General features: G+C 41.9%; 1 protein-coding gene across 2 annotated transcripts in view; it reads left to right on the top strand.

The window, feature by feature from the left end:
• The window catches only part of CRYBB3 (crystallin beta B3), a 99046-nt gene that overhangs the window by 63372 nt on the left and 23464 nt on the right, over positions 1 to 12210 (top strand). For both annotated transcript variants that reach the window (XM_077280869.1, XM_077280870.1), the window contains exon 3: positions 6498 to 6616. In XM_077280869.1, the coding sequence (XP_077136984.1) occupies positions 6498 to 6616 (119 nt within the window). The remainder of the gene's footprint in view (positions 1 to 6497; positions 6617 to 12210) is intronic.

The following is a 12210-nucleotide window of genomic DNA, read 5'->3' as shown; positions in this document are numbered from 1 at the left end:
AGAAAAAGAAGCACTGCCATATGTATACAATCTTAGTAAGAAATAAGATATCTATAGTTCAATTAAATGCAATAAATTGGCTGCATAACTTGTAATTTACTTTGCCTGTCTGTTCCTCAATGCTTGGAAACATATAGGGATTCTAGAACACAGAAATGTAACAGTCTTTTAAACATATAGCACATAAGGCTCATACATAGTCTCTGGGGTAGCACCATAAATAAATAATAATAATAATAATAATAATAATAATAATAATAATAATAATAACAAATAGGATTCTGCCAGTTTCATTAAACAGATGTTGAAGTTTAGCTGCTGCAGTGCCATTTTTGGATCAGCAGGGGGTGCTATTTCCACTTTCTTTTTATTTTTTTGAGTAGCATTTTGCTTAAGAGTTTACATTACAGGCCACAAAATTGGCATATCCAAACTTCACTTAGATGTTTTACTAAAACTCAAATATTGGAATATGTGATGCCCCAAGTATTTGATTGTGCTTGTCACACGATAAATTCCAAACATTGATTCTGCTCATTAACAGGTCACACAATTTCAGGAATTATTCAAGAAACACTAAAATGTATCAAATTTTTTTTTATTAAATGCAATTTATTCTTCCTCACTGACTTTAGTCCATACTGCTGCAGAGAAATTAACAAATGCAAGTACCGATGGAGATTTAATAATGAAAATGGTGCAATTAAGCTGCATAAGGGTTAAAGCCGCAGTAACTCGAAATGAAGCTTGATCACGGTCTAGTGGCCAGGTTAGTAGTCTGTGGCCCGTGGATGGGAGTCCTGAGAACCATTGCTTAACTCCCAGCATCCAGCTCTTTTGTTTTGATTAGCCGACCTGGTGTGATGTCACATGTGCGTCACGCTGCAATGCTGATGTCCCGACAGGCCGGCTAATCAAAAGAAGAACCAGAGATGCCATCAGGTAAGAGGCAGTTCGCAGGGCTCCCATCTCACAGTCCCAGATTACAGATCTGCCCACTGGAGTTGTCTTGCAAATCGATTCCCACTATCTTTACAGTAACATGCAAAGTATAACTTGAACTGCAAATTTCATATCTGCATCACATGGCAATGTGCACTGGATATTCTCTGCAGAGCTTACATGACATTTCTAAAAATGCAGAAAATCTGGACAGAAAGACCTCTGATGTTTTGTTATTTTTTGTTATTCTTGTATAATTGCTACCATCACAGCAAAATGATCTCTGCCTTCCCCATATCTACAGTATGTCACTGGCTCCATGATATGTATGCATCATAATGGTAACTCTCTGTAGTAGGCCGGAGTCACACTAGACCGTAATACGGACGAGTGCTATGCGATAAAAAAATCGCACAGCACTCGGACCAATGTTAATCTATGGGGTAGCTCACATCATCCGTTGTTTTCTAGGCCGTATTATACGTGCGAGAGAAATCGCAGCATGCTGTGATTTGCACCGTATATCGGCCAGGAATCGCCAATGAAAGTCTATGGGTGCGAGAAAAACTCCCACACCACACGGACCATCAGTGTGACTTGCGAGAAATACGCACCGGTGTCCTATAGAAAAGCCGGAAATTCAGTGCGGTGTACAGTAAAATCACACTGACAGGTTAGAATAGAATAGCTAAAATAAATGTCTACACATGGTATAGGTGTATATATATATATATATATATATATATATCATTGACACACACACATATATATATTTATATTTCATAGAGAGTTAGATAGCAAAATAGCCGATAATTCAATTGTCGGCTTTTGCTACATCATTACCAAACCCAACAGGATATGAGACATGGTTTACATACAGTAAACCATTGCATATCCGTTATATTTTTATATATCCCTCCCTAATAATGTTAGTAGTTTGTGTGTGTAAAATTTTGGAGCTGTAGGTGTTAAATTAAAGGATTAATTCATGGAAAAAACTAGCGTGGGCTCCAGCGCAATTTTCTCCACCAGAGTGCTAAAGCCAGTGACTGAGGGCAGATATTAATAGCCCAGAGAGGGACCATGGTTATGCCCCCCCCCCTGGCTAAAGACATCTGCCCCCAGCCACCCCACTTAGCCTCTCTCTTCCCACTGCCCTGTAGCATTGGCATATGGGGTAATAAGGGGATAATGTCACCTTGCTATTGTAAGGTGACATTAAGCCTGGTTAATAATGGTGAGGTGTCAATAAGACACCTATCCATTATTAATCCAATAGTATGAAAGGATTAAAAATACACACACACACTAAGAATAAAGTCTCTAAATGAAATAATTAAACACACAGGTTTTAACATCTTTATTGCATTCTCAATCCAAGCGAAGGCCTCGTTCTCCTGTAAAAAAGTCCAAAATAAAAAAGCAACAATATCCCATACCTGTCTGCTATACAGTCAAGTCCCACGCTGTAAATCCATCTCAAGGGGTTAAATAGTTTACAACCCGGAGAGGTGCTAATGCTACCTTCCAAGCTGTAAACCACGAAGGATTGAATGAAAAGCTGCCTGCACAGCCTCCCTGCCTGACCGGACATGAACTCTGTAGTGTGGGAAAGTTTCTGAACATCTTCCCACACTGTCAATTCACTGCGGTCAGGTGGGAAGTCAGCGCAGCCTCAGTGACTACCGCTGATGTCACTTAGCGGTAGTCCCATCATCCGGCTACTGTGTTCAAATGTAAAGCTACTGTGTTCAAATGTAAAAAACAAACAAAAAACACATATACACATACAGTATACAATACATACATATAGACATACAGTACATATAACATACAGTACATACTCACCATACAGCTAATCCCCGAAGCCCTCGATCATCTGTAAAAAAAAAAAAAATAATAATAATAAACCGACAGTTTACTCCCTGATCCGATGTAATCCATTTAATAATGAGTGTCCCACGACGATCTCCCGTGGAGAGCTGTCACATCGGCAGATGCGACCGCTCTCCAGGGGCTCCGATGATACAATGGCGGAAGGTATCCTTCCGCACTGTATCCCTCCACCGTCAGAGGTCACTGTCACTTGCAGGACCGCTGCATGGGAAAATTCTCATGCAGCAGTGCCGTAAAGTGAGAGGCCATTGAACCCTCAGTGATAACACTGCAGGAGCCATTGTCTCCTGTCAGTATATCACTGGAGGCCTATAGAGCTGTCACATCTCCTGATGTGACAGGTCTATAGGGGAGATCATCATGGGACACTTATTATTAAATGGACTGCGTCGGACCAGGGAATATTTGTCTTGGTTTATTTTTTATTTTTTCCAGGAGATCGAGGGCGTCGCATGGATTGGCAGAACAATAAAGATGGCAAAACTGTGGTGTTTTATTTCATTAAAATACTTTACTCTGCATGTGTGTATGTTAATTTTATCCATTAGCAGCTATAGGATTAGTAATGGATAAGTGTCTTATTGATACCTCTCCATTACTAAGCCGGCTTGATGTCACCTTACAATTCAAAGGTGACATTAACCCCCTATTACCCCATATGCCACCGCTACAGGGCAGTGGGAAGAGAGAGGTTAAGTGTCGGAATTTCCGCATCGTACAGACGCGCCATTTCTGGGGCGGCTGTGTGCTGGTGTTTGTAGCCGGGGGGGGGCAATATCCATGGTCCCTTCCTAGGCTATGAATATCAGCCCGCAGCTGTCTGCATAGCCTTTTCTGGCTATTAATTATATGGGGACCCCACGTCCTTTTTTTGGGGGGGTCCCCCTATTTTAATAGCCAGTAAAGGCTAAATATACAGCTGTGGTCTGATATTCATAGAATGGGAAGATCCATGGGTATTAACCCCTTTCCAGGCTATAAACATCGGCCCCTAGTCACTGGCTTTCCCTCTCTGGTGCAGAAAATCGTGCGGGAGCCCACGCCATTTTTTTTTTTTTCATTTAAAAAAAAAATTAAACAGATATTGCGTTTAAGGCTGGGGTCACACTTGTGAGAAACTCGCACGAGTCTGTCACATCAATACCTGGCACTGCCACTGGCACTCGGACCAGAGCATACGGCTGCATGTATTTCTATGTAGCTGAACGCTCCGGTCCCAAGTGTCGGCGGCAGTGCTGGGAATTGAGGTGCGAGACTCATGCGAGTTTCTCGCAAGTGTGACCCGGCCTAGCGCAGATTTTGTCTATGTGTATGTGTCTTTATTTAACTCTTTATGTACCATTTTATTATGTTTATTACTAAACTTCAGCTTGGTATTATCTATCTATCTGTAGATCTATCTATACATAGATGGATAGATAGATAGATAGATAGATAGATAGATAGATAGATCTATAGATAGATAGATAATACCAAGCCGAAGTTTAGTAATAAACATAATAAAATGGTACATAAAGAGTTAAATAAAGACACATACACAAAATCTATACATCTATCTATCTATCTATCTATCTATGTAAACATTATTCTTCAATGGAGTATGCAAATGAAAAGGTTGGACAAGAAATTACATCACAATTCTTTTTTTTTTGTTCAATAACACAGGTCAACAAAAAAAATTTTTTTTTCTGGTGTCCAAAATATTTTAATGAATTTGGGGTATTTTTGGGGTGCTGATTCTGAATATGCTATCAGTTTTGCCAGATTGGCTCAAGTTTTTGAGATTTTTGGTATCTTATTTATAGCACTTGTTGGTAAATGCGACGCATCATCTCATTAATTTCTTTGGATTAGTACTTGAACTGAGAAGTTCTCAATATAGTTTTGTGTTAATTAGTGTTCTAAAAGTTTGTTCATAGCTTGATTTTTGCACTAACTTTATGTTGTTGTCTGTTTTCCAGTGAAAAGCATGAACTCATCAAGAAGAAGTTGTCTTAACGATCCAGACTCATTCTGTTACATTTGTGGTGAATACACACTGCCAAAACATAGAAGAAACATAACAGACTTTGTAAAAAAAAGTGTATTTTGCCTATTTTGGGGTTATGCTTGGGGACCAAGACAAGTTTTGGGCACCACACATAGTGTGCAAAGCATGTATCGAATTATTACGAAAATGGAGCAAAGGACAAAGAAAAAGCTTCAAATTTGGTGTTCCAATGGTGTGGAGAGAGCCAAAAAATCATCATGATGACTGTTATTTCTGTGCAGTGCAAGTGCAAGGATTCAATAAGCATAAGAAACGAAAATGGGAGTAACATGGAATCTGCAAGAAGGCCTGTCCCTCATTGTGAAGATGTGCCTGTACCTGTGTTTACCATAAATAACAGTCATCATGATGATTTTTTGGCTCTCTCCACACCATTGGAACACCAAATTTGAAGCTTTTTCTTTGTCCTTTGCTCCATTTTCGTAATGATTCGATACATGCTTTGCACACTATGTGTGGTGCCCAAAACTTGTCTTGGTCCCCAAGCATAACCCCAAAATAGGCAAAATACACTTTTTTTACGAAGTCTGTTATGTTTCTTCTATGTTTTGGCAGTGTGTATTCACCACAAATGTAACAGAATGAGTCTGGATCGTTAAGACAACTTCTTCTTGATGAGTTCATGCTTTTCACTGGAAAACAGACAACAACATAAAGTTAGTGCAAAAATCAAGCTATGAACAAACTTTTAGAACACTAATTAACACAAAACTATATTGAGAACTGCTCAGTTCAAGTACTAATCCAAAGAAATTAATGAGATGATGCGTCGCATTTACCAACAAGTGCTATAAATAAGATACCAAAAATCTCAAAAACTTGAGCCAATCTGGCAAAACTGATGACATATTCAGAATCAGCACCCCAAAAATACCCTAAATTCGATGAAATATCTTTGGCACCAAAAATGCTGTTGACCAGTGTAGTAGATCTTTATTTAGCTTTCAAAAACGCCTTCAAATCCGCATGAAAAAAAGCATGAAAATCCGCATAAAAAATGCATCAAATCCGCGCGGATTTCTACCTGCGTTTTCTGTCAAGAGATGCAGAATCTGCGCAGAAAATTCCACAGGCAAATCTGCAATATGTGCACATACCCTAAATAGAGCCTGGTGGGGGGTCATCATTAGGGGGTTATGGATGGCTTCAAATGAGTACAGATTTAAAAATAGGTTGTATTGGTACACATGATTAATTCAGCATGTACAGAAAACTGAGACCACATTATGATTGTAGCTACTATACACCTGGATTGAAGTCTGCAATGTAAATTATACTAATGCATAGGTCTACAGTGGCAAACATCACCCTTCCATTCCTATTGTTAAAAAAAACTATATCACATTTTATAGAAAAGCAGCAGACAATGATTTCCTTTATCGGAAAAAAGGAATGCCGATGCATACTGTCCCAAAAGGACAACCTTTTTGTATACGAGAGATATATGGAGCCCTGTGGATACATTAGGGGTATGTGGTGGGAGATTTCCTGACACATATGCCACACTTACATGATGCACAAGATGTGTACAAAGCTTAACCATGATAGTACAACAGAGTTTCAAACAAGATAAAGACTACTATTTTATCATTTTTACCTTAATTCTCAGATCACGCTCTATGAATTGGAGAATTTTCAGGGGAAGAAGTGTGAGCTCACTGGAGAATGTCAGAACTTGGGAGAGAAAGGACTTGAGAAAGTTGGATCCATCCAAGTAGAATCTGGACCGTGAGTGGAGAATGCAAACTACTTTCATTAAGAGAAATGTGAACTTGGACTCATTGCCAGCAGATAAATTACAAATATGCCATTAAGTTCCCTCAATATTGTTGGATATAGAAAAGTGGTTATAGAAGACTATGACCAGGCCATGACCTCGATTGCATAATATACTTGTAGTACTGAAATTTAACATGTTGTCCTTTTGGTAGGCTGTTAAAGGACCTACTTTTGCTGTAGTTTTTACTAAATATTTACGTAGTCTATGCAGGGCTGCCACCAGTTATTTCAGCTCCCCATACTGGTAAAATTTTTGGTCCCCCTTGAGACTCCACCCATGCTCCAGCCCAGCTCTTCCTCTACCCCGCAAACCTTCCACATTCCCACTGCCCACTCTTGGAAAAACTCCACTTCTGCACCACATCCTCACTAATCAAACATTGACAGTTCCCATTGAACACCATATCATCTTCATAACCATCAGCTTTTGTTTTGGCCAAAAGATTTTTTAAGCTACCAGCACAGCAAGGTAGACTCTTTTGGCAGGGTCCTACGCTACGCTAACCTATTAAACATAAACATTTTAAAATATCCAATATTCTGTTTAGGTATATTTTTTTATTTTTCTTTAAGGGAATGTGTCACATACATTGTTTAAAATTACCAATAATGCCATATACAAGAGACAAATACTGTCACACCATGACCGGACCACATATTACCACCACATAGTGACCAAATACTACAATACTGATCATTAATAAAAAAAGACACAATACTAATATTGCCATAAGTGTCATTATACACAGGAGCTCTGTACATAGTATACAATGTATAGTGATAGTGTCTGTGAACAGGTAATACAGTGATCACCAGTGACATTATACACAGGAGCTCTGTATATATTATACAGGGATCACCAATTACATTATACACAGGAGCTCTGTATATAGTGTCAGTGTACAGGTAATACAGGGATCACCAGTGACATTATACACAGGAACTTTGTATATAGTGTATAGTGTACAGGTAATATAGGGATCAACAGTGACATTATATACAGGAGCTCTGTATATACTATACTGTATATAATGTATAGTGTAAGCATACAGATAATACACTGACTCACCAGGGACGTCTCTAGTTGAAGTCTTTCATCTTCACTTTTATTCTTCATCCAGCGCAGACTGCCATCACTTCTTCCAGCCCAGACTCGTCTATGCAGAAAATATCACACTGTAATCTAGAGCACAACTTCCAGAACATATTCCCCAATTTTCCCCCCAACTTCTACACTATGCCAGATGAAGAAAGAAGAGACATAGGCAACTCTGCACAGTAACAGGACAACCACCCCCACACTGAAAACAGTATAATCAAAAACAAAATACTAACACAGCAGTAATAATATTCCTTAATTAGTCCCTACAGTTATAATGTCCCACATCCTGGTCCCTTCCTGTAATAACATCCCCAATCTTGGTCCCATATATACTCCATTCTGTATTCCACGTGTCTTATTCCTGGCCCCCATGTGTCATATTCATGGCCCAATATGATCTGCCATCCAGGCCCCATATGATCTCCCATCCTGCCCCCACATGTCCTCTCATCCTGCCCCCATATGCTGCCCCATGTGTCCTCCCATCCTGCCCCATATATTACCCAATATGTCTCCCATTTTACTCCCATATGTTGTGTCTCTATCCTGCCATCATATGTTGCCCCATGTGTTTTCATCCTGCCCCATATGTTGCTCCATCTGTCTCCCATCCTGCCATCATATGTTGCCCCTTTTGTCTCCCATCCTGTCCCCATGGCTTGCCCCATGTGTCTTCCACCCTGTCATAATATGTTGCCCCATGTCTCCCATTCTGCCATCATATGTTGACCATTGTGTCTCCCATCATGCCATCATATGTTGCTCCATTTTTTATCCCATCTTGCCATCAAATGTTTCCCCATGTGTCTCCCATCTTGCAATCATATGTTGTCCCATTTGTCTCTCATTCTGCTATCATATGTTGCCCCATACCTCTCCCATCCTGCCATCATATGTTGCCCCATTTGTCTTCCATCCTGCCATCATATGTTGCCCCATGCGTCTTCCACCCTGCTATCATATGTTGCCCCATACATCTCCCATCCTGCCAAATGTTGCCCCACATGTCTCCCATCTTGCCATATGTTGCCCCATGCATCTCCCATACTGCCATCATATGTTGCCCCATGCGTCTCCCATCCTGCCATCATGTTGCCCCATGTGTCTCCCATCCTGCCATCATGTTGCCCCTTGTGTCTCCCATCCTGCCTTCATATGTTGCCCCATTTGTCTTCCACCCTGCCATTATATGTTGCCCCATGCATCTCCCATCCTGTCATCATATGTTGCCCCATGTCTCCCATTCCGCCATCATATATTGTCCCATGTGTCTCCCTTTCTGCCATCATGTTGCCCCTTGCGTCTCCCATCATGACATAATATGTTGCCCCATTTGTATTCCATCTTGCCATCAAATGTTTCCCAATGCGTCTCCCATCTTGCCATCATATGTTGCCCCATTTGTATTCCATCTTGCCATCAAATGTTTCCCCAATGCGTCTCCCATCTTGCCATCATATGTTGCCCCATTTGTCTCATCGTGCCATCATATGTTGCCTCATGCATCTCCCATCCTGCCATCATATGTTGCCCCATTTGTATTCCATCTTGCCATCAAATGTTTCTTAATGCGTCTCCCATCTTGCCATCATATGTTGCTCCATTTGTATCCCATCTTGCCATCAAATGTTTCCTCATGCGTCTCCCATCTTGCAATCATATGTTGTCCCGTTTGTCTCTCATTCTGCTATCATATGTTGCCCCATACCTCTCCCATCCTGCCATCATATGTTGCCCCATTTGTCTTCCATCCTGCCATCATATGTTGCCCCATGCGTCTTCCACCCTGCCATATGTTGCCCCATGCATCTCCCATCCTGCCATATGTTGCCCCACGCGTCTCCCATCTTACTATATGTTGCCCCATGCATCTCCCATACTGCCATCATATGTTGACCCATGCGTCTCCCATCCTGCCATCATGTTGCCCCATGTGTCTCCCATCCTGCCTTCATATGTTGCCCCATTTGTCTTCCACCCTGCCATTATATGTTGCCCCATGCATCTCCCATCCTGTCATCATATGTTGCCCCATGTCTCCCATTCCGCCATCATATATTGTCCCATGTGTCTCCCTTTCTGCCATCATGTTGCCCCTTGCGTCTCCCATCATGACATAATATGTTGCCCCATTTGTATTCCATCTTGCCATCAAATGTTTCCCAATGCGTCTCCCATCTTGCCATCATATGTTGCCCCATTTGTATTCCATCTTGCCATCAAATGTTTCCCAATGCGTCTCCCATCTTGCCATCATATGTTGCCCCATTTGTCTCATCGTGCCATCATATGTTGCCTCATGCATCTCCCATCCTGCCATCATATGTTGCCCCATTTGTATTCCATCTTGCCATCAAATGTTTCTTAATGCGTCTCCCATCTTGCCATCATATGTTGCTCCATTTGTATCCCATCTTGCCATCAAATGTTTCCTCATGCGTCTCCCATCTTGCAATCATATGTTGTCCCGTTTGTCTCTCATTCTGCTATCATATGTTGCCCCATACCTCTCCCATCCTGCCATCATATGTTGCCCCATTTGTCTTCCATCCTGCCATCATATGTTGCCCCATGCGTCTTCCACCCTGCCATATGTTGCCCCATGCATCTCCCATCCTGCCATATGTTGCCCCACGCGTCTCCCATCTTACTATATGTTGCCCCATGCATCTCCCATACTGCCATCATATGTTGACCCATGCGTCTCCCATCCTGCCATCATGTTGCCCCATGTGTCTCCCATCCTGCCTTCATATGTTGCCCAATTTGTCTTCCACCCTGCCATTATATGTTTCCCCATGCATCTCCCATCCTGTCATCATATGTTGCCCCACGTGTCTCCCATCTTGCCATCATATGTTGCTCCATGCATCTCCCATACTGCCATCATATTTTCCCATGCATCTCTAATCCTGCCATCATATGATGCCCAGTGTGTCTCCCACCCTGTCATAGTATGTTGCCCCATGTCTCCTATTCTGCCATCATATGTTGTCCCATGTGTCTCCCTTTCTGCCATCATGTTACCCCTTGCGTCTCCCATCATGCCATAATATGTTGCCCCATTTGTATTCCATCTTGCCATCAAATGTTTCCCAATGCATCTCCCAGCTTGCCATCATATGTTGCCCCATTTGTCTCATCCTGCCATCATATGTTGCCTCATGCATCTCCCATCCTGTCATCATATGTTGCCCCAATTGTCTCCCATCCTGCCATCATATGTTGCCCGACGCGTCTCCCATTCTGCCATCAAATGTGGCCCCATGTGTCTCCCATCCTGTCATCATGTTGCCCCATGTGTCTCCCATCCTACCTTCATATGTTGCCCCACGTGTCTCCCATCGATCCTGCCCCATATGTTGCCACACGTGTCGCCCATTCTGCCATCATATGTTGCCCCATGTGTCTCCCATCCTGTCATCATATGTTGCCCCATGTCTTTCATTCTGCCATCATATGTTGCCCCATACGTCTATCATTTTGCCATCATATGTTGCCTCATGTGTCTCGCATCCTATGTTGCCCCATGTGTCTCTCATCCTGCCACCATATGTTACCCCATGCGTCTCCCACCCTGCCCCACAGATCTCCGAGAGCTGTTATTGCGCAGGCTCGGACGGCCCCATCTGGGAGGAGGAAATCTTTTTTTCTTCTCTAGCAAGATGGTGCCGCGAGCGCCTGCACAATAGCAGCTATACACACCGATAGCTGCTACTGCGCAGGCGCGACAGGCGTCATTTCAACTTTTGTTTTCCCTCGCTCAGTCCAATAAGCAAAAGGGATTAAGTGCATAGTAAACATACACATGCGATTATGCTGCAGAGCAGGTGCGTTTTTTTTTTTATTTAGTATGTACTGACATTCATTATGTAAACTATGGGGCAGGTCAGTGAGTGATCAGTGACCCGTCAGCAGTCTGCATTATGAATATCTAATCAGAGCACACATACACAGACCCTGCCCTTAGGGCACGAGAATCTCATTAACACAAAACTGAAAATAAAGATTAAGAAACAACCACAAGGTGGATTTCATCAACCAAGGAATCATTTAATTCAGTATAATGGTAGCAATGAATTCGACTTTTCACCCCTCTCTCACTGGAAGCAGCAGAAAAAAGCAAACAAAAAAAGCTTTGCGTTAGTAACTTAGTATATATAACTAGATGGTGGCTCGATTCTAACGCATCGGGTATTCTAGAATATGTATGTATATAGCAGCCACATAGCATATAGCACAGCCCACATAACACAGACAGCCACGTAGTATATAGCACAGCTAGGTAGTATATAGGAGCCACGTAGTATGCAGCAGCCACGTAGTATATAACACAGCCACGTAGTATATAACACAGCCCACATAATATATAGCACAGCCCACGCAATATATAACACAGCCCACGCAGTATATTACACAGCCCACACAGTATATAACACAG

Source organism: Ranitomeya variabilis, chromosome 1, assembly GCF_051348905.1.
Source record: "Ranitomeya variabilis isolate aRanVar5 chromosome 1, aRanVar5.hap1, whole genome shotgun sequence".
Lineage (NCBI taxonomy): Eukaryota > Metazoa > Chordata > Amphibia > Anura > Dendrobatidae > Ranitomeya > Ranitomeya variabilis.
The sequence above is the reverse complement of the archived record's forward strand: the minus strand, read 5'-3'. Positions and strand labels throughout refer to the sequence as shown.